The sequence below is a fragment of the Schistocerca americana genome, chromosome 1 (genome assembly GCF_021461395.2).
Source record: "Schistocerca americana isolate TAMUIC-IGC-003095 chromosome 1, iqSchAmer2.1, whole genome shotgun sequence".
In the NCBI taxonomy this organism is placed as follows: Eukaryota; Metazoa; Arthropoda; class Insecta; order Orthoptera; family Acrididae; genus Schistocerca; species Schistocerca americana.
In genome coordinates this window covers 408,158,416-408,182,917 of record NC_060119.1, presented here as the reverse complement: position 1 = coordinate 408,182,917, position 24,502 = coordinate 408,158,416, and the positions used below count along the sequence as shown (strand labels likewise).

Genomic DNA, 24,502 nt, shown 5'->3' with positions numbered 1-24,502 from the left:
AAATTAATCCTTATTTCACCAACATCTTAAAGACATTCACATTACAAAAAGGGCGCATTGCTCCACTAAACTGATAGTTTAAAGAATATAATCGCGGGGACAGTTGAAAAGTGGAGGGGTTGATAAAGGTTTTATACAAGGGAGATGTACTTGAGGGCAATATTATAGAAATGGATTAGGGCGTAGATGAAGATGAAACGGAAGATATGATACCGCGACAAGAATTTCACAGAGCGTTAATAGAACTAATTGAAAACAAGGCCCCGTGAGTAGACATTCCGTCAGAACTACTGATATACTTTCGAGAGCCAACCATGATCAAACTCTTTCATCTGGCGTGCAAGTTTTATGAGACAGAAGAAACGTCCTAGGACTAACGGAAGAATGCAGTAATTCCAATTCCAAATAAAGCAGTTGCTGACGGGTGCGAAAATCACCATACTATCAGTTTAATAAGTCATGTTTGCAAAATACTAACACGAATTATTTACAGAAGAATGGAAAAACTAGTAGAAGTCGACCTGGGGGAAGATCAGTTTGGATCCCGAAGTAATGTAAGAACACGCTAGGCAGTACTGACCCTACGACTTATCTTAGAAGAAAGGTTAAGGAAAGGTAAACCTACGTTTATAGCATTTTTAGACTCAAGGCTTTTGACAATATTGACAGGAGTACTCTGAAATTCTGAAGATAGTAGAGTTAAAATACAGGGAGTGAAAGGCTATTTACAAGCTGTACAGAAATCAGACGACACTTACAAGAATCCAAGGACATGAAAACGAAGCAGTGGTCGAGAAGGGAGTGAGACAGGGTTGTAGCGTATGCCCGATGTTATTCAGTCTGTATATTAAGCAAGCGGTAATGGAAACCAAAGAAAAATTTGGAGAAGGAATTAAAGTACAGGGAGAAGAAATGAAAACTTTGAGGTTTAGCGATGACATTGTAATTCTGTCAGAGATAGTAAAGTTCCTGAAAGAGCAGTTGAACGGAATTGACAGTGTCTTGAAAGGAGGATATAAGATAAACGCCAACAAAAACAAAACAAGGTAATTGGAATGTATTCGAATTAATGCAGGTGATGCTGAAGGAGTTACATTAGAAGATGAGCGCTTAAAGCAGTAGATCAGTTCCGTTATTTGGGCGGCATAATAACTGATGATGACCAAGGAAGAGATGATGATGCGTGGTTTGTGGAGTGCTCAACTGCGCTGTCATTAGCGCCCGTACAAAGTCCCAATTTTTACACAGTCAATTTTCTTTTCACAAGCCAATTTAGTCACTCTCACAAACGATGATGATGATGAAATGATGAGGACAACACAATCACCTAGTCCCTGGGCAGAGAAAATCCCCACACGACCGGGAATCGAACCCGGGACCCCGTGATCAGAGGCAGCAACGCTAGCCCCTAGACCACGAGCTGAGGACCAATGGAAGAGAGATATAAAATGTAGACTAGCGATGGCAAGAAAAGCATTTCTGAAGAACAGAAATTTGTTAACATCGAGTAGAGATTTAAGTGTTAGGAAGTTTTTCCTGAAAGCATTTGTATGTAGTGTAGCTATGTACGGAAGTGAATCAAGGACCATAAATAGTTTAGACAAGACGAGAATAGAATCCATTCAAATATGGTGCTACAGAAGAATGCTTACCTAACTAATAGGGAGAAAAGAAATTTGTGGCGCAACCTGGTTACAGGCAGTCAGTTGGTAGGACACATTCTGAGACAGCAACGGATCACTCATTTAGTACTGTAGGCAAGTGTGGGGAGTAAAAATCGTAGAGGGAGCCTAAGAGATGAATACATTAAGCAGATTCAGAAGGATGTAGGCGGCAGTGGTTATTCGGATATGAATAGCGTTCCACGGCATTGAGTATCATGGACAGTTGCATCAAACCAGTTTTCCGAAGACTATAAAAACAATACTCGTAGACAGGCTATAGAACGGCAATAACAAGAAAGGCATTCTGAAAAAAAAGTAATTAACTAACATTTGATACAAATTTAAATGTTGGGAAATTTTTCTGAAGGTATTTGTTTGGAACATGTCCTGGTACGAAACTGAAACGTGGATGATAAACAATTCAGACAAGAAGAGAACAGAAGCTTTTGAAATGCAGTGCTACAGATTAATGCTGAAGATTAGATGGGTAGATCGAACAATTAATGAGGGAGGCACCGAACAGAATTGGGGATAAAGAACTTTATGGCACGACTTGAGTAAAAGAAGGGATTGGTTGAAAGCATCCTGAGGCATCAAGAAATTGTCAGTTTGGTAATTGGAAGCAAACGTGGGAGATAAAAATTGTAGAGGAAGACCAAGGACCGAATATAATAAGCATATTCATATGGACGTAGGTTGTAGTAGTTAAGCAGCAATGAGGAGACTTGCACGGAACAGATTAGCTGGAGAGGTTCATGAAACCGGTCGTCGGACAGAAGATCACAACAACATAGTTAAACTCTCTAACGCTATTTATAATTCAGCAGTATGGCTTATTTGGTAAACAATGTCTGGAAAAGTGCCAATGAATGAACTGACAGCCATACGCAACCGTTCTACCAAGAAGCTGCAAATATTTAGTCTATATATCACAAGCAGGAAAAACTCTTCCTAGTATGCGTGTGGCAGCTGCAATACTAAGTCCCCGTGGATGCGATTGTAGACGAACGTAATATGCTTGCTATGAATCAGCACAATAGCCTGTAAAATAGTTTTCTAAACAATATTTATCCACGACCTCTAGTTTCTCAAGTTTTCCAGTGGTTTAATACTAATACGTAGTTTCGAGTAGTTTAATTTACAACTGGATTCATGCGACTCATTCTACGTCGTATCGGTATGCACCATTTTCTTCAAACATTAGAATAACGCTTCCTTTGTTGCTTTCTAAGTGGGGTAAGTTAAGCTCCCCACACGAACCTTCGTCCTTAACGTTGTGGAGTGGCTCGTGTATCTCAACGACGCAGATAGCCGAACAGTGGGTATAGGTATGTTCGAAAGGTATCTATGGAGACACCGGGCTACTAACTGGTTACTGAGATAGCAAAATTTCAATTGTTTCAGGGGCAATAGTCTGAATGACTGATTTATCAGGTACTGTAACCACAACCGACATAAGCTTGATGCGTTGGTACTGCGGTATTGCTGAAAGTAAGAGGAAGTTACAGTCGTCGTCTTCTTGAGAACATGCATCTCTACCGAATGAGTTAATGGGCTTGGTGGCATCCTCATGGGTAAATTGCTCCGCAGGCAGTATTCCACCCCTCTCCTCCTCTCTCCTTTTCGGATTTCCGGGCAGAGACATTTCAGGAGAATGTTTCTGATTTCTACGAGTCACAACGTGGAATAATAGATCTTTTAATTGCGTAGGTAATTAGAGAAACAAGAAAACACATAGATTTAAGTTAGATACACATAGCAGGAATTAGCCAGCTACAGTAGGAATTAGTGAAGATTTCTCTTTAGGTGAGTTCATGATTATCAAAACAAAAAGAAATAGGGGTAATGTAGGAGCAGATCGAATAATGAACAAGAAAATATGAATATAGATAAGCAACTATGAACACCGCAGCGAACAGATTATCGCAGAGAAGACAGACATGAAGCGACAACTCACCTCAGTAATAAAAATACACATGCCTACTAGCACTGTACGTGAAGAGACGGAAAAATGTATGACAAAGCATTGTACGTGAAGAGACGGAAAAATGTATGACAAGATGAAATACATTATCAGAGGCATTAAGAGAAATGAAAATTTAATAATGTTTAGTTGCTGGAATTTCACAGTGGGAGAATAAAGAAAAGGGAAATAATATACGGACGTGGAGTGGGGGAAAAGAATAAAAGGGAATGCCACCTGGTAGAATATTGCACAGAGTACGGTTTAAGTATCGCAAACGTTTGATTTAAGGACTGTGTAAGAGAGCTGCATATGTAGAGAATGCCAGAAGTTTACAAATGGATTATAAGGCATAATGAAAAGACAGAGATTTAGAGATTAGCTTCTACACTGCAAAAACTTTTCAAGGATAGATATGGACTAGGGCCATATTTTTTTCCTGTGGAGTTTAAAGCAGAAGAAATCGCAAAAACGAAGGAAATTAATGAGGTGGAATCTGGAAAAGCTAAAAAAATATGACACAGAGATTGTCGAGGGTTACAAACAGAGAATTAGGTAACGACTATCTGAAAGGAATGCTGCAGAATGTGAATCGGAAGTTTTGAGATATGAAGAAGTGAGGGCAATAGAGGAAAAAGCTAGGAAAACAACATGAAACAGCAGAAAACCTTGCATAACACAAAAGGTATTGTATCTACATGATGGAAAAAGAAAATATAAAAATGCAGAAAATGAAAGAAGGAAAACAGAATACAGATACATAAAAGTGCCTGGCAGGAATTATAGAGTAACAAAACAGAAGAGAAATGCAGAGCTGTAGAAGCATGGATGACTCCATGAAAGGTAAACGCCGCTTGTGGGAAAAATAAGAAATCTTTATTGAAACAAGTAGTAACAGTATAAATATCAGGATTTCACAGGACAAGCTAGTACTAGGTAAAGACGAGAAGGTTGAAAGGTAGAAGATGTTATATACCTGTAGGAGGATTATATTGACAATATTGTTGACAATGCTAGGGAAGGGTAAAAGCAAGTGTATGATGAGATTTAAGAAGCGACACTGAGAAGACTTTGACAAAATGCTGAAAGAACTAAGTGAAAGCAACGCAATTGCAGTAGACAACATACCTTCAGGATTATTAAGATCCTTGGGAGTACCAAACCTGTCAAAATTGTTCAGCCTGGGATTCAGAATATATGAGACAGGCTAAAGAGCCTCAAACCTTAGTAACAATACAGTATTCCGAATATAAAGGAGGACGGTGTTGACAGCCAAGCCAAGCCATTACTTTAATAAATTATGGTTGTAAAATATTAACACATATTTATAGAAAGATACAACTAATAGAAGCCGAAAAGAGGAAGATCAGTTTTGGTTCCACAAAAAAGTTTATGAACCAAAATAATACTGATCATGCGACCTACCTTACGATATGACACTGAAGAGACAAAAAGACGGCTTCAACTTAATAGTATCATGTAGGGCCCTCGCAAGCACGCCTACGTGCCGCAACACGACGTGGCATGGACTCGAATAATGGATGAAGTGCTGCCGGAGGGAATTGACTCCATAAGTCCTGCGGGGATGTCCACAAATCTGTAAGAGTACGAGGGGGTGGAGATCTTTTATGAACAGAAAGTTGCAAGGCATCCCAGATGTGCTCAATAATGATCATGTCTGGGAAGTTTGGTGGCCAGCGGAAGTGTTTAAAAGCAGAACAGAGTTCCTGGAGACACTCTGTAGCAATTCTGGGCGCGTGGGGTGTCGCATTGTCCTGCTGGAACTGCCCATATCACTCCAACTGCACACCATTACAGAGCCTTCACAAGCTCGAACAGTTTCTTGCTGACATGCAGGGTCCATGGATTCATGTGGTTGTCTCCATACCCGTACACATCTATCCGCTCGATACAATTTGAAACGAGTCTCCGTCAGACCATGAATGTTTCCAGTCATCGTCCAATGTCGGTGTTGACGGACCCAGTCGAGCTGTAAAGCTTTGTGTAGTGCAGTCGTGAAGGGTGCACGAGTGGGTCTTCGGCTCCGAAAGCACATATCGATGATGTTTGGTTGATTGGTTCGCAGGCTGACACTTGGTGATACTCCAGAATTGAAATCTGCACCAATTTGTGGAAGGATTGCACTTCTGTAACGTTGTACGATTCTCTTCAGTCGTAGTTAGTCCCGTTCTTGCAGGATCTTTTCCGACCGCAACGATTTCTAAGGTTTGATGTTTCACCGGAGTCCTGATATTCATGCTACGCTCGTGAAATGGTCGTACGGGACAATCCCCACTTCATCGTTACCTCGGAGAGCTGTGTCCCATCGCCCGTACGCTGACTATAACACCACCTTCAAACTCGCTTAAATCTTGATCACCTGCCATTGTAGCAGCAGTAACCGATCTAACAACTGTGCCAGACGCTTGTTGTGTTATATAGTCGTTGCCGACAGCAGCGTCGTATTCTGCCGGTTTACGTATCTTTGTATTTGAATACGCATGCCTATACCGTTTTCTTTGGCGCTTCAGGGTAGCTCAATAAAAATTAACTCGCATTTACAGCATTTTCGGATGTAGAAAATACATTGTTGGGAATTTTGATCGGAATTCAGTTTTTATAATTCTGAATTTATCAGGTTTAAAACACAGGGAGATGAATTTTATAATGGAAGGGACTGTAGGAGCTACGAACTGTGGACACTTAGAAACTGTAGAAGGAGACCAAGGATTTAATACGGTAAGCTGATTTTAATGGATATAGAGAGCAGGAATTCTGCCGATGGAAAAGACTTCCACAAGATGGACTGGCATAGAGGACTGCATCAAATTAATTGTCGGAATGATGACTGTGATAAACATATTTTGCTTCGACGTTAACGAAGTGCACTGTATTGTAGGGTCATAACCATGCAGCCATCCAACAACGAGAGGCTGCCGTCAAGTGCGTTAAGATCTCACACTTTCTGCACGTTATGCTTCGTTGTTACTCGGAATATCAGTACGAAGCCTACAGCTACACTCAGCAAATCGGTGTCAGCTAGGCGGTTCTTTAACGCATCATACAACAGATTTCTTACCATTCTATTCACCGTTGTGAAACGTTGGGCGATACGTTAAGGGTCTGAAGAACGTTTGAAGATTTCATTCCAAAAAGCGGTTCGAAGAATTTCACACGTAGATTTCCTCGAATTACCACGCGTCGTTCTACGAGCGTCTAATTAGTAGTTTTCAGCATGTCAATGACATAACTCGTGAATCAAGCACGCCTACTGCCAATTATACAGCCGTCTGTATACGCCACGTGTCGCATGTAAGTTCAGTCTGTTAAGGACCTGTCATACTTCAGCAGCACTCTGATATATAATGTACAAGTGCTTTATCAGCAACTTCTCTTCCAAACGAACTTCATTTACCAGCATCCTCTCAACGGAGCTTAATCACTTGCTTCAAGTGCGAATGAATTTATCTAATTCACTTCATATTTAAACAACGTGACAGATAGTTGCCGAGTCTCATTAATCATTTAGTCCAACACTACTACGTGTTCGTGATTTGTGAAGTTGCATTCTGCATTTGTAGTCCGCAAGCCACTGTGGGATGTTTGGTGGAGGGAACACAGTATGAAGTGTCCCTCCGCCCCCCCCCTCCCCCTCCCCAACTTCCACCTATTCCATTTCTGGATGGTAGGTGGGAAGAACGATTGTCGAAACTTCTCACCGTCAGCCAGAATTCCTCTTTGGATATCGTGGTTATTACGTACTAATGGCTAGGTTAATACGTAGTTTGTTCAGTTAGTTTTGGATATTGTTACCAGGTGAGGTGGTGCAGTGGTTAAGACATTAGAGGAATGGGGTTCAAATCCCCGATTGGCTATCCACGGTTTCCCTAAACTGATAGCGGTGAATGTGGGAATTTTTCCTTTGAAAAGATACGGTCGAATTCTTTCCCCACCTTTACGCAATCAGAATTTGTCCCACCTCTCTACTGTTCATGTCGGTCACGGGATTTCAAGCATCAAGCTTGCTTCCCTTTTTACATATTGTTAGAATTTATATCGGATCACATAATAATACCTCACAAATAACTGATTCATCTGCGAAAGATCTAAGATTAAAACAAACACTATTCTGTAAGACGTGAAAGAGAACGGTCGATTGACTTCGTGTTCGGTTCTCCTTTCCGTAACGGTATAAGCGCCTCGAAAAGCTACAATTTCTAGATTTGATCGTTTCTGTGATCCTGTACCAGTACTTGCAGAGTCCCAGATCATGATTTCCGTAACGGCACATACAATTTGATATTCACACGATATTCGACATATGCTGTTTAGAAATCTGGTGACGTGTACTCTCTTCTTTACCCGGTTCTCGACCCATAGCCCTCAAGAACACAATAAATGGTGCACAACTCCTTATTTCGGAAAAGTCTAACGGAATTGTGAAGTATCCCTCACAACAGTACTCCTGAGAAACAAAATTTTAGTCGACTGTCTGCATCTGCATCTGTACACCCACTTGTACGCTTTTATTTGCTTTAATCCGTATAACATGTACAGTAATAGCTCATTATGAATGAAAAGACAATACTGGCGTAATATTCTACATTATTTATTATTTATTTTACAAAACGGTTTTCGGCTGTTATACCATCATCTGGTACAAAGATAAGTAATTATTTAGATCTAACCATACACATCAATGACCATATTAATACTTTCAAGATACAGAGGAAACGTGCCACCACAGATATTGTAATACCAGCCAATTGTTAACACTCAGTGACCCATAAACATGTTGCATTTCATTCAATGATACATCGCCTAATATCCATTGCCATGGCTGGAAACAACACCCAAATGGAGTTAAATGCAATCATACAAATAGCATCAAATAATGGCTACCCTCCTTCCTTTGTGGAATCAACAATGCACAAAAAACAGTAGCAACATGTGTACTCTCTTCTTTACCCGGTTCTCAACCCATAGCCTCAAGAACACAATAAATAGTGCACAACTCCTTATTTAGGAAAAGTCTCATTGGATGTAGCCAGAAAGCTTACATTCAGGGACGTAAAAACATCACTTCATGTTGAACACATTTTCCTAATCGTAAAGACAACACTCCAACTTTGGAAAAGAGCGGAATATATAGAATTACTTGTAACTGTGACAAATTCTATATAGTTCAGTCCGGCAGGGCAATATGCGCCCGCTTGAAGGAACACCACAGAAGTTTGAAATTTAGGAAAGCAGACTCTAGTTTTGCAGATCACAAGTTTACAGAATGCCATAGTTACAAGATGAAACATCTATTATTACGCCACAGAACGAAGATGAACTGTATTGAAATAATGGAAATTAATAAACACATGACCATCTTTCTGAACTTAGAACTGAATCACCAGACACAGTTCCAATACCCGCACTTCTAACTGCAGATACTAGTCATAATCCCATCTAGTCCATGCTGCAGTTTACCCCTCTAACTTACATGCCCCATTATCCTTTATTTCAGTTGCTATAATCTTTCTTGTCGTATTAAAACTTTTTACTTTGTATGGTAACAGTTGTTTCACTTACCTGTTTAATAGCTGTAGCATATCTAAACTATTTGTAATGTAGGGACCGCGCGGTTAGAGGCGCCATGTCACGGATTGCGCGGCCCCTGCCACCGAAAGTTCGAGTCCTCCCTCGGGCATGGGTGTGTGTGTTGTTCTGAGCATAAGTTAGTTTAAGTTAGATTAGGTAGTGTGTAATCCTAGGAACCGATGAACTCAACAGTTTGGTCCCTAAGGAATTTACACAAATTTTGAACATTTGTAATTTAGGACCTACTAAAGACAAGATTTTTTAGTTCAGCCACACCTTTCGAATACACCACCAAAGTTAATTCTTCAATGAACAAATGCTGTAATTTATACTGAAGTGCCAAAGAAAGTGGTACAGAGATATTTAAACAGGTGGAATACGGCGTTGCGGTCGACAGCGCCTATACAAGACGACAAAGATCTGATACAGTTGTTATATCGGTTATTGCTACTACAATGGAAGATTATCAAGATATACGTAGTTACTAGGTTTCAGATAGATTATATAATGATAAGACAGAGATTTAGGAACCAGGTTTTAAATTGTAAGACATTTCCAGGGGCAGATGTGGACTCTGACCACAATCTATTGGTTATGAACTGTAGATTAAAACTGAAGAAACTGCAAAAAGGTGGGAATTTAAGGAGATGCGACCTGGATAAATTGAAAGAACCAGAGGTTGTACAGAGTTTCAGGGAGAGCATAAGGGAACAATTGACAGGAATGGGGGAAAGAAATACAGTAGAAGAAGAATGTGTAGCTTTGAGAGAAGAAATAGTGAAGGCAGCAGAGGATCAAGTAGGTAAAAAGAAGAGGGCTAGTAGAAATCCTTGGGTAACGGAAGAGATGCTGAATTTTATTGATGAAAGGAGAAAATATAAAAATGCAGTAAATGAAGCAGGCAAAAAGGAATACAAACGTCTCAAAAATGAGATCGACAGGAAGCGCAAAATGGCTAAGTAGGAATGGCTAGAGGACAAATGTAAGGATGTAGAGGCTTATCTCACGAGGGGTAAGATAGATACTGCCTACAGGAAAATTAAAGAGACCTTTGGAGAAAAGATAACCACTTGCATGAATATCAACAGCTCAGATGGAAACCCAGTTCTAAGCAAAGAAGGGAAAGCAGAAAGGTGGAAGGAGTATATAGAGGGTCTATACAGGGGCGATGTTCTTGAGGACAATATTGTGGAAATGGAAGAGGATGCAGATGAACATGAAATGGGAGATATGATACTGCGAGAAGACTTTGACAGAGCAGTGAAAGACCTGAGTCGAAACAAGTCCCCGGGAGTAGACAACATTCCATTAGAACTACTGACAGCCTTGGGAGAGCCAGTCCTGACAAAACTTTACCATCTGGTGAGCAAGATGTATGAGACACGCGAAATTCTCTCAGACTTCAAGAAGAATATAATAATTCCAATCCCAAAGAAAGCAGGTGTTCACAGATGTGAAAATTACCGAACTATCAGTTTAATACGTCACAGTTGCAAAATACTAACGCGAATTCTTTAGAGAAGAATGGAAAAACTGGTAGAAGCCGACCTCGGGGAAGATCAGTTTGGGTTCCGTAGAAATGTTAGAACACGTGAGGCAATACTGACCCTATGACTTCTCTTAGAAGAAAGATTAAGGAAAGGCAAACCTACGTTTCTAGCATTTGTGGACTTAGAGAAAGCTTTTGACAATGTTGACTGGAATACTCTCTATCAAATTCTAAAGGTGGCTGGGGTAAAATACAGGGAGCGAAAGGCTATTTACTATTTGTACAGAAAGCAGATGGCAGTTATAAGAGTCGAGGGACATGGAAGGGAAGCAGCGGTTGGGAAGGGAGTGAGACAGGGTTGTAGCCTCTCCCCGATGCTATTCAATCTGTATATTGAGTAAGCAGAAAAGGAAACAAAAAAAAAAGTTCGGAGTAGGTATTAAAATCCATGGAGAAGAAATAAAAACTTTGAGGTTCACCGATGACATTGTAATTCTGTCAGAGACAGCAAAGGACGTGGAAGAGCAGTTGAACGAAATGGACAGTGTCTTGAAAGGAGGGTATAAGATGAACATCAACAAATGCAAAACGAGGATAATGGAATGTAGTCGAATTAAGTCGGGTGATGATGAGGGAATTAGATTAGGAAATGAGACACTTAAAGTAGTAAAGGAGTTTTGCTATTTGGGGAGCAAAATAACTGATGACTGTCGAAGTAGAGACGATATAAAATGTAGACTGACAATGGCAAGGAAAGCGTTACTGAAGAAGAGAAATTTGTTAACATCGAGTATTGATTTAAGTGTCAGGAAGTCGTTTCTGAAAGTATTTGTATGGATTGTAGCCATGTATGGAAGTGAAACATGGACGATAAATAGTTTTGACAGGAAGAGAATGGAAGCTTTCGAAATGTGGTGCTACAAAAGAATGCTGAAGATTAGATGGGTAGATCACATAACTAATGAGGAGGTATTGACTAGAAGAAGGGATCGGTTGGTAGGACATGTTCTGAGGCATCAAGGGATCACCAGTTTAGTACTGGAGGGCAGCGTGGAGGGTAAAAATCGTAGAGGGAGACCAAGAGATGAATATACTAAACAGATTCAGAAGGATGTAGGTTACAGTAGGTACTGGGAGATGAAGAAGCTTGCACAGGATAGAGTAGCATGGAGAGTTGCATCAAACCAGTCTCAGGACTGATGACCACAACAACAACAACAAGTAGTTTAACGTGGTATTACAGTCGGCTCACGAGCGAAGGGACTGGCGATGAAGTGGGGATTTTCCCGTTCGACCATTTCACGCGTGTACCGTGAATATCAGGTATCCAGTAAAACATCAAGTCTCCGACATTGCTGCAAGCAAGAACGGGACCAAACGACTGAAGAGAGTCGTTCAGTGCGACCGAAGTGCAACCCTTCCGCAAATTGCCACAGATTTCAGTGCTAGGCCATCAACAAGTGTCAGCGTGAGAACTATTCAACGAACATCATCGATATAGTCTTTCGGAGCCCAAGGCCAACTCGTGCACGCTTCATGACTGCACGACTCAACGCTTTACGCCTCGCCTGGGCCCGTCAACACCGACTTTGGACTGTTGATGACTGGATACATGTTGCCTGGTCCGACGGAGTCTCTTTTCAAATTGTATGGAGCGGATGGACGTGTACGAGTATGGAGACAACCTCATGAATCCATGGACCCTGCATGTCAGCAGGAAACTGCCCAAGCTGGTGGAGGCTCTGTAACGGTATGGGGCGTGTCAGCTGGAGTGATATGGGACCCCTGATACGCCTACATATGACTCTGACAGGTGACAGGTACGTAAGCATCTTGTCTGATCACCTGCATCTATTCATGTCCATTGTGCATTCCGACGGACTTGGGCAATTCCAGCAGGCAATGCGACACCCCACACGTCCAGAATTGCTACAGGGTGGCTCCAGGAATATTCTTCTGAGTTTCAACACTTCCACTGGCCACCAAACTCCTCAGACATGAACATTATTGAGCGTATCAGGACTGCCTTGCAACGTGCTGTTCAGAAGAGATCTCCACCCCCTCGTATTCTTACGGATTTGTGGGCAGCCCTGCAGGATTTATGGTGTCAATTGCCTCCAGCAGTACTTCAGACGTTAGTGGAGTCCATGTCACTACGTGCTGTGGCACTCTGCGTGCTCGCGGGGGCCCTACACGATATTAGGAAAGTGTTCAAGTTTCTTTGTCTCTTCGGTGTATATATAGTCATATGCGCCACATATTTTATCTTAGTCAAATAATCTTACATCGCATTTAGACAGAAATAATACGTCTTATTTTATTTTCAAACCTTACGTTAACATATTCCACCTCTTGAAATGGGTATACTCCGTAGGTGCACTAAATTAAAATCTTTGATCCAACAAAATTTCACCAATTACTTATCTTTGTACCTGATAACAGCATAACAGCCGAAAACCGGTCTATGAAACAAATAAGATTCATTATTATATATTACAATATTCATTATTACATTAGTGTTGTGTGTGTTTTCACTCATTATTCTACCTAGAACCGACGGAACAGTCAATCAAGTAATAGCTCAGTAACACTTCTTTTGTGTTTAATAATGACTTTTCCTCAACATGAACGTACTGGCGTTTGCCTGCCAAGGAACCCACAATTCAGTGAAAAATCTTCCGAACTTTTCTATAAGAACAAATGTTATTAGGAATAATCGACGTAGTACTTAATTAGTAGCTTTTCACCTTTGTTTTTTTGCGGAATATCAGCGATCGCAACTGCTTGCTGAACCATTAGTTCTGATATCTACAGCACTCATCATAATATTATTACGGAAGCAATGAGAGCTTGACGAAAAAATATTTGGAACAGAGATTCGCCTTTAGGTTTTCCTTCTGCCCTTGTTGATACGGGTTCACGATTTAGCGATAAATATTGGTGTTTTTTGTGAGCTTGAAGATTGTTTCATTTTGATTTTTAAATTAGTAAAGCTGCGCTTGTCAACAAGTCGAAAGTGCACGCAAGCAAAATCAAATATTATATCTTCTCTAATACTGAACACATACTCAGGATTTTATCCCGCTTCGACTATGTTGTGAAGTAAATCGCAAGTGTATGAACATTACTGTAAAGACGGAAACTCGGATCTTTCTTATGTCTGGGCACACAAACATTATAATGTGAAGATGGACCCGGTACAACTACAAACTCTGACGAATTCTCGGTTAGCTCAATTAGATCACTTCATGTACAGACATAAATCATTAACGGACGGGACATGTTAACTCAATGCGAGATACAGGGTGGGGGGGGGGGGGGGGGGGGGGACAGTCGCAGTACCCTCCAAATCAAAAAAATGGCTCTGAGCACTATGGGACTTAACATCTATGGTCATCAGTCCCCTAGAACTTAGAACTACTTAAACCTAAATAACCTAAGGACAGCACACAACACCCAGCCATCACGAGGCAGAGAAAATCCCTGACCCCGCCGGGCCCTCCAAATCAATGGTACTATAAAAGGATTGTAACAGTTAGTTGGGCTACATTGGACAGGGGTGGAATGATCGAATGAGCAGGGACAGAATTACCAATTTAAACATTAGTTTTAAAATTGCGAAGTCACTCCAACTTGGTCACTGATAACCCAACATCAACACACTATACGATTATCGAAAGCGGCGTAAATACTTGCAACGAATTTATTTCCTTTCTAAAGCCAATATTTAATAATCATATTACAGCCATACTAATACTGACAATAAAATTTACAATTTAACATCTTAAAATCTGAACCTTTTATGCTAGCCTCTCAATTGTTGTTCTTCGTTAGAAATTTCAATTACCTGAATTAACATACACCAATAGTCAGCTGTCTTCTTTCCTCACCTACTCACGAGGCAGAATAAGCGTAACCAAATCAACTACTAACTCTTTAAACTTACGGGAATATACAAGTCAATATGGAAGTTAATATACAAATATTGTTTAGACTTGTAGAAGAGATAATGGCAACAAAATGACCTTCATGTTCGCCAACATTAGTTTTGACACAATCAGAAGTGGACCATCGCTTCCTTTTCGGTAATGTCTGGTTGTGTCACGATCGCCGCACAATCACACATCTTGGCTGGTTGATTTGGGGTAGGGGAGCACATAGCGTTGTCATCGATACCATCGGACTACGAAAGAATGAGGAAGGAAATCGGACGTGGCCTTTCAAAGGAACCATATCGGCAAATGCCTGAAGCAGTTTAGAGAAAACACGGACGACCTACATCAGGATGGCCGGACGCAGGTTTGAATCGACGTCCTACCTAATGCAAGTCCAATGTGTTAGCCACTGCGCCACCTCGCTCGGTCATACATCTTGTCCATGTGCTCCATCCGTCTGCCTCAGCTCACATAAATATAAGACAATATCAGCTCTTACACCTGAAACAGTTTGTTATCACAGACCAGAAACAGCAACAACTTTTAGAAAGCAAATAGTTTCTACTGCAACCACTTCCACCAGGGTCTCCGCAAGCTGCCATTTCTTTTTCAAGTCATCGGTCCTCTGATTGGTTTGATGTGGCCCGCCCACGAATTCCCCTCCTGTGCCAAACTCGCAACGTACGTCGTCAGTTATATGCTGGATGTATTCCAATCTCTGTTTTCCTCTATAGTTTTTACCCTCTACGGCTTCCTCTAGTACCATGTCTCAACAGATGTCCTGTCATCCTGTCCCTTCTTCTTGATCTTGTTTCCCATATATTCCTTTCCTCGCCGATTCTGCGGAGAACCTCCTCTTTTCTTATTCTATCAGACCTCCTAACTTTCAACACTCTTCCGTAGCACCACATTTCATATGATTCGATGATATTCTATTCCGGTTTTCCCACAGTCCTCGTTCCACTACCATACAATCCTGTGATCCAAACGTACATTCTCAGAAATTTCTTCCTCAAATTAAGGCCAGTGTTTGATACCTATAAGCTTCTCTTGGCCAGGAACGACCCTTTTGCCAGTACTAGTGGGATGTTTATTTCCTGCTTGCTTCGTCCGTCAAGGGTTTCTGTTAAAAAAAAAATGGTTCAAATGGCTCTGAGCACTATGGGACTCAACATCTTAGGTCATAAGTCCCCTAGAACTTAGAACTACTTAAACCTAACCAACCTAAGGACATCACACACACCCATGCCCGAGGCAGGATTCGAACCTGCGACCGTAGCAGTCCTGCGGTTCCGGACTGCAGCGCCAGAACCGCTAGACCACCGCGGCCGGCAAGGGTTTCTGTGCTGCCTTGATAGCAGAATTCCTTAAGTTCGTCTGCTTCGTGATCGTCCATTCTGACGTTACGTTTGTCGCAGTTCTCATTGCTCCTACTTCACACTGCTCCTACTTCTCATTACTTTCATTTTTATTCGATTTAATCTCAGTCCATATTCGATATTGATTAGACTGTTAATTCCATTCATCACACCATGTAATTCTTCTTCACTTTCACTGAGGATAGCAATGTCATCAGCGAATCTTATCATCGACATCATGTCACCTTGAAGTTTAATCGCGCTCTTGAAGCCTTCCTTTATTTGCCCCATTTCTTCTTCGATGTATAGACTGAAAAGTAGGAGAAAGATTACTTCTCTGTCTTACGCCCTTTTTAATCCAAACACTTCATTCTCGATCTTCCAGTCTCATTGTTTCCTCTTGGCTCTTGTGCATGCTGTATATACCCATCTTTCCCTACAGCTTACCCCTATTTTTCTCAGACTTTCAAACATCTTTCATCATTTTACACTGTCGAACGCTTTCTTCAGGTCGACAAATCCTATGAACGTATCTCGATTTTCCTTCAGTCTTGCTTCCATTATCAGCCACAGTATCTGATGCCTTTACCTTTCCTAAAGACAAACTGATCGTCTTCTAACAGGCCCTCAATTTTCTTTTCAGTTCTTCTGGATAATATTGTTGTCAGCAATTTGGAAGCATAAGCTGTTAAACTGATTGTGCGATAATTCTCGCATTTGTCGGCCCTTGGTGTTTTCGGAATTGCGTTGACGACTATTTTCCGAAAGTCTGGTGGTACAACTCCAATCTTATACATTCTACACACCAAAGTGAACAGTCGTTCTGTTGCCACTTCCCACAGTAATTTTAGAAATTCTGATGTAATGTTATCTATCCCTTTTGCTTTATTTGATCTCAGGTTTTCCAGAGCTCCTTTAAATTCTGACTCTAATATTGGACCCCATATGTCTCATCCCCTCCAGTTTCTTCTTTTATCAAGTCATCAAACACGTCTTCCGCACCAAATAGGGCTGCAGTGCACTCTTTCCTCTTCGTTTAACCGTGGAATTCCCAATGCGTCCTTGATGTTACCGTTCTTGCTTTTAATTTCACCGTAGCTTGTTTTGACTCTTCTATATGCTGAGACAGTCCTTTCGACAATAATTTCATTTTTTAATTCTTCATATTTTTATGTAGCCATTTCCCCTTAGCTTCCACGTACATCCTGTTTATTTAATTCCTAAGTGATCTGTATTTCCTTATTCCTGATTTCCCCTGAACATTCTTGTTCTTCCTTCTTCCATCGATCAACTGCAGTGTTTCTTCTGTTACCCATGTTTCCTTCGCTGTTACCTTCTTTGTACCTATGTTTTTCTTTCCAACTTCTGTGATTGCCCTGTTTATAGATGTTCATTCCTCTTCCATTGAAGTGCTTTATGGGCTATTCAGTATCGCATTATCTATAGCCTTAGCGAACTTCAAGAGCATCTATTCATTCCTTAGTACTTCCGTAACCCACTTCTTAGTGCCTTGATTCTTCCTGACTAGTATCTTAAACTTCAGCGCCCTCTTCATCATTACTAAATTGTGAACTGAGTCTACATCTGCTCCTGGGTACACCCTACAATCCAACATCTAATTTCGGAATCTCCGCCTGACCATGATGTAATCTAACTGGCGTGTTCCCGTACCTGGTGGCATTTTCCTAGTATACCTCCTCCTCTTGTGATTCTTGAACAGATCATTCAGTATCACTAGCGGAAATTTATTGTACAACTCAGTCTTTCTCCTATCTCATTCCTACTACCAAGTCCATATTCTCCTGTAACCCCTTCTTCTGTTTCTTACCCTACAGCCGCATTCCAATACGCCATGACTATTACACTTTCATCTTTCTTTACGTACTGAATTACTTGTTTGATATCCTCATACACTCTCTCTATCTCTTCATCTTCTGCTTGCGATGACGGCATGTACACTTTAACGATTGTCATCGGTGTTGGTTTACCGTCGAGTCTGACTCCAACAGTCCTATCACTGAACTGTTTACAGTAATTCACTCTCTGCCCTACCTTCCTATTCGTAATCGGTCTTTACCAGCGCGATTAATAAATAACCTGACATCAATGATCATCAATTAACTCTATAATTAGCGACAACCCCCACATCATGACTCTCTCTAGCACAACACACTCAAGCAAGCATTTAGTCTCGAAGTCAAAGGCTGCACAATTCTCAGAAGACAAGCCTTCAACCACAACGATGAGCAATGTGACACCGACGCACCATAACCTGATGTTCTTCCAAGATGATGAGCCTATAAACTTCCAAAGGATCTCTGCATCGTAATTCAGCATAAAACATGCACTGCAACATCGTATTTATCCGCCGACAACGGGCAAGCGTCTTTCAAGTGAAAGGTCTCACCTGTATGGGAATATACATAATGGATGTACGAATACAGACTGTAGGCATATGGTTTACGACATATGGAATATTGGGTCTGGCCGTGAGTCGTGCACGGATAGCCAAATGGTAAGGTGACCGCTCGCGATAAGCGGGAAATCCGGATTCGAGTCCCAGTCCAGCACAAATTTTCACTATCGTCGTTCCATTCTGTAACTGATGGTTGTCTATATTCGCAATTGTGAATATATTTAATGTACTTCACGTATCTGGCTGCTTGAGGCACGTTACATACGCTGCTATCTCTTTTGAGTCATCGGTGCACGAAGCAAACTGCTCTTATCAGCATAGCTTCCATCAAGTAAACACTGGCGCACTTACTTGGCTCCCCGCTTTCCTCACAAGCTCAAGTTCTTCCCGTCTCAGTGCGTCCGCCCTCTCTCTCCACAACCACAGAGCATTCAGATGCGCAGAACAAGAATTCTGTTAACATCATCTCCTGCAGTTCAAATCACGTGACTTCGGGACGGCGCATGTTAGCCCCTATAGCGCTTAGCGTATTTTGAGTGTTATTACTTTGCTGCTACAGATAGATCACCATCAGAAGTACCGTGAAACGTTGTATACACTTTTTATAGACATCTTAGTAATTTGATACGAGGAACTGAAGTTGGCTTAAAGATGTGATGAGGAATAGTACTGTGCTATTTCGCCACAGTATCATAATTGAGATTCCACATTATTTACGTTTCGTCGTCAACGGGATAAGAAGTGACACCCAACAACTTTTTTTACGTTTACTATTGCATTTATTCTTATTGTCGAAGCTCTGTTCCAATTAATTACTTACAATGACACTGCAGACCGTGCCAAAGTGTCATGAAAAAACAAAATGTTACGTAACTATGAAAATTTTACGTAAGTCCGGTAAGCGATTTGAACTACCTACTTTTCCATTATTATTTCCAATACCCCTTCTGCTTTTTATAAAAAAGTAAAATATCAATAATATTTTTTCGCTATCTCATCAGAAAAGTACAGCCACACACTATGCACAAAAAAAATTACAAGATCAATGTTCCAATTCTGGAGTAATAACAGAACTGACAGCCAACAAGTTTTTTTAGGTTTTCTATTGCACAGAAGAATGCTGAAGATTAGATGGGTAGATCACATAACTAATGAGGAAGTATTGAATAGGATTGGGGAGAAGAGAAGTTTGTGGCACAACTTGACCAGAAGAAGGGATCGGTTGGTAGGACATGTTCTGAGGCATCAAGGGATCACCAATTTAGTATTGGAGGGCAGCGTGGAGGGTAAAAATCGTAGAGGGAGACCAAGAGATGAATACACTAAGCAGATTCAGAAGGATGTAGGTTGCAGTAGGTACTGGGAGATGAAAAAGCTTGCACAGGATAGAGTAGCATGGAGAGCTGCATCAAACCAGTCTCAGGACTGAAGACCACAACAACAACATTGCACTGATTCACATATTGTCGAATCAGTTCTAATTAATTACGCTACAGTGACCCAGTATAATAGGCTGTCTCATGCATTGATATTTAGATACACACAAGGGTTTGAGAACCTGCATGAATTGGAGGAAATTAAGCACTGGCATGCATAAATTTCATCTGCATATGAACACAGCGTCAGTATATGTGCAATGACTGGCATTTTACTCAAACACACTTGCAAATTTATCTAGCACTTGTCTCGTAAACACATGGCCATAAAACCGCAGAAATTATTTCCACAATACAAGCTTTTATAATACCATGTCTCGATGTTTTTCAACATATAAAGTACTTCACATCAATAAGACATTTAAAATTATGCATTTTTTGTACATACCTCCGAAAAGTAACTGATTCTCCTTTCACAAACTTGTGTTTAGATCTGTAGCAATGACCATATTGCACTATAGCTGTTATCAAAACTCAAACGTGCAAAACGTAGATAAAACAAGGCGAATACGTGTAATATTCAAGTTTCGTTATTACTGCAAATTGTAGAGATGCACCATCATCCACGTGACTAGCCCGGTTTCACGTTGTTAAATGCGCAGTAGCCTATGCTCACTCCATAGATATACATTATGTCCATAGCCACCGATCTTCCTCCTTTCGAAACTCACCCATTAGACAGACAAACCTCTTTCCTCTTCAGAAAAATTCGACATACATAGGCAGAGCAGACGAACCAACTCATATCGGTTAGTGTCAACCTAGATCATCATGCCTTATACGGCACAGGATGGAGGAATAAATTTTTTCATATTACCGGTTTCGTCATTCAGCTGTAGAGTTTGGAAGGTAAATGAATAATCTTTATAGCCCATAATCTTCTGCAGAGAGGAAGATTTATTCGGGAAGAGAAATACTGGTTACGACAAAGGATATTAATGAATATAAATAATGTGAAACAGGTGCCAAAATATCACAACTCTTTTAATACGGCTCTGCATGGTGTTATAGTTGGAACACAACCGAAATTACATGTTGTCTTCTTTGTTTAGGGCTTCTTTTTATGCAGTTGCAGATATGCCATTGGTATTTGTTAATTATCGTCTTTTGCAACTGTCATGGAAGTCTTTTTAAGACCAGATGCGTTTCGGTTTATTCTAGAGCATTTTCAGTGGTCAGTGTAACGATATGGTTTTTTCCTCTTACAATTTTGTTTGCTAGGGTCATGAACAGTTCGCAAGGTTTACTTACTACTATAAACATTTTTGATTCTTATCGCTGTTCACGGTTTTACTGTTGTTTATGTCATCATTCTCGTTCTTCCACTTGTATGTGTTGGGTTTCACCACACTGTACTCTCAGTGCACTTAATATTTCAGGTTTCTATGTTGAGAAGAACTACTATGCTCTCTCTATTTCGTGTGTTTTATTTTGCTACTATAGGATGTGGTCGTCTTTTGTTTGTTTTGGTAAAGGTGGCAGCATCTGTTATCGCTCTGTGAATGTTTATATTTTCCGACTAGAAAAGACAGCAGTCACTCCAACCACTACCAAAACAAACAAAAGACGAACACATCCCGCAATAGCAAGACGAAACACACGAAATGGCGAGATGACAGTAGTTCTTCTCAACACAGAAACGTGAATATTTAGTGCAGTGAAAGTGCGGTGTGCTGAATATCCAACACATTCACGTAGAAGAACAAGAAGAATGAAGCAAACAACACAAAACCATAAGTAATAATGATAAGGATTAAAATGTTTAGTGTAGTACGTAAAGCATGCGATGCGTTCATGATCCTAGCAAACAAACTTGTAAGGTAAAAAAGTGAAACGCATCTGGTCTTAATAAGACTTTCTTTAGGGCTATAAAAGTCGGTAATTAACATATGAAACATGCATTATAATTCTTATAACATTTCACGGATTTTTTTTCCTAAAAAGTGATTCTGTAACTCATTAGTGAAGTGAATATGGAGAATAAATTGCGCTTTTTTCATTTTTAGCCGGCCGTTGTGGCTGAGCGGTTCTAGGCGCTTCCGGCTGGAACCCCGCGACCGCTACGGTCGCAGGTTCGAATCCTGCCTCGGGCATGGATGTGTGTGATGTCCTTAGGTTAGTTAGGTTTAAGTAGTTCTAAATTCTAGGGGACTGATGACCTCAGAAGTTAAGTCCCATCGTGCTCAGAGCCATTTGAATCATCATTTTTAAGTCACTCCATCGTACGCAGCCAATCTGAATACGGAATTATCTATTCACGTGCTTGTGCTGCGAAGAATATTTCATGACTCTTAAGACGTCATTTGAAGCATATGCGGCAAAGTTTTCCTCGCGAACTCTGTATCTTCGGTGCGGGGACTTCGATGTGTGGTCCCTCTGGTCATTGATGATGCCCCCTGTGGAGAGATATGTCGCTGTTTAATGACCATAATTGTAAACTAAGCTAAAATTGTCGGAATAAAGTATTGTCGACTGATCTCTGGATTGTTGAAAACACATTTGAATCAAAGTTTCAATTGCGTATTCTGTCTTCTGGGATTTAGTACTTATCATAAGGAAACAGTGTGCACCGTGTTTGCACAGAGTAGCTCAGTTAAAAGTAGCCCGCGAATGCAAGCGTAAACAGCTGCAACAGTGGACAGTTTTTTATAGTAATCGATTGTCTGCATTCTTCTGTTAGCATTTCAGTTTATTTCATAGCGAAGTTAGACGTTTCTCTTTGAGGTCTCCAAAATTATTTTCTCGGCAGAAGAAAGAACTGAAATTGTGGAAGTATATGTGAAAACAGGTTTGGTTAAGGAAACTCGCGAAGTTTTCAGGATCAAGTATCCGGATGGAGGGCTACCAGCAAAGAGAGCGGTACGGAATCTGTATAAAACTGCCGCACCTTCAGATCTGTGAAAAATGTGAACCGACAAAGAATTCCTTCAGTTCGTACACTAGAAGTTGTTGCAAACATTTGCCGAGGGATTATTCAGAGCCCAAAGAAGTCTACACGTAAATTGGTCCAACAGGCGTATGAGAGTAGGACTAGTTGCCAGTGGGTACAGAAAAAAGTATTAATTTGAAGCCACATCTTGTGACGGTTGTGCAGCAATTACGGAAGGTTGACAGTCAGAAACATGCAGATTACTGCACGTGGCTTTTGAATAACATCAACCATGGTTTGTTGGCCCCTTTTGATTACACCATGAGTGATGTAGTATAGTTCCATCTTCCCGGTCACGTGAATTCACAGAATACGAGGCTCTGGGCAACGGACCCACTACATGATGAAAAAATCGGCATTTGGTGCGGTGTAACAGGAACGTGCATTATTGCACCGATATTTTTGACACTACCCTCAACACAGTTGCATACATGGAAATTTTTTGTACATTTTGTCCTTAACTCACTGAATATGAAAGACAATACTGTTTCTCCCAGCAAGATGGTGTAACATGCCATACGTCTGAGGTATTCCTGAAGAGTCCATAATGTCTTCACTGAGGAACGAACTGTCAGCAAACGTTTATGGCCATCACATTTGCCGTATTTCACATTACCGAACATTACTCCGGGTGTATTTGAATATGCTTAGACGTGCACAGCTCTGTATTGATACTGCATAGGGTCACTTTCAACATAAATGTATTTTTCATTATAAATAAATGTTAAGTCCATTTTCGCTGTTCGGTTCTGCAATTTTGTTGCATTTCCGTTGTACTTACACTGTCTAGTTTTATCTGCGCCACCCGTATTTACGTGTAAGTGTTCTAGGGAAGGAGTAAGGACCTGTAAGGGTTGTAGAGTGTGAGCTGTAAGGGAGACAGCGATCAGTATCTGATGGCTGTGGCTGGGTGCGCAGGTTGCCGGCACGAGGGCGTCACGGTACCGGAGGGCGGCGTGGTGGCGACTGCGGCGCCGTGCCTCTCGTGCCGCTGCTCCACGGGGTCGCTGCAGTGCCGCCTGCAAGTGTGCCCGCGTATGCCACAGCCGCAGCAGCTGCCGCCGGGCTGTCGCCTGCAGCTTCAACCGGGGAAATGCTGTCCGCAGCTCGTTTGCGGTCAGTCGCTGCTGCTGGAACGCTCCCTCTACCTTCAGTTATTGCACTAATTCGCCTGCCCTACGCAGAGTGTTTCAAAGTCTTTGCATCAAACGTCTAGGGGTGACAGATTACGTCGCGGGGAACAACTTTTGTTAGTGACAAAACTTTCACTGATGCTTCTTGGCGACGCTAGGCATCATTCTTTTACTTAGCTAACTAGCAGATTAAAACTGTGTTCCGTACCGAAACTCGAAGGCGGGACCTTTGCCTTTCGCGGGCGAGTGCCCTACCGACTGAGCTATCCAAGCAAGACTGACGACTCGTCCTCACAGCTTTATTTCCGCCGATATCTCCTCTCCTACCTCCCAGCTTTCACAGAAGCTCTCCTGCTAAATTTGCAAGACTTGCTAGCACTCCTGCAAGGGAGGATAGTGTTGCAGTTTTGGCAGGAGAGCCTGTGTCAATTTTTGGAAGGTAGGAGAGGATGTATCGGCGAAAGTAAAGCTGTGAGGACGGGTCATCATTCGTGCTTGGATAGCGTGGTCGGCAGAGCATTTGCCCGCGATAGGCAACCGTCCCGAATTCGAGTCTCGGTCCGACACACAGTTTTAATCTGTCAGGAAGC

At 41.3% G+C, this 24,502-nt stretch overlaps 1 protein-coding gene across 2 annotated transcripts in view; it reads left to right on the top strand.

The window, feature by feature from the left end:
• Positions 1-24,502, top strand: part of LOC124601977 — a 447,674-nt gene that overhangs the window by 170,700 nt on the left and 252,472 nt on the right. The window contains exon 2 of one of the 2 annotated variants that reach the window (XM_047136287.1): positions 23,698-23,895. The exons of the other annotated variant lie outside the window; for it this stretch is intronic. Within the exon in view, the coding sequence (XP_046992243.1) occupies positions 23,698-23,895 (198 nt within the window). The remainder of the gene's footprint in view (positions 1-23,697; positions 23,896-24,502) is intronic. 2 annotated transcript variants of the gene reach the window in all.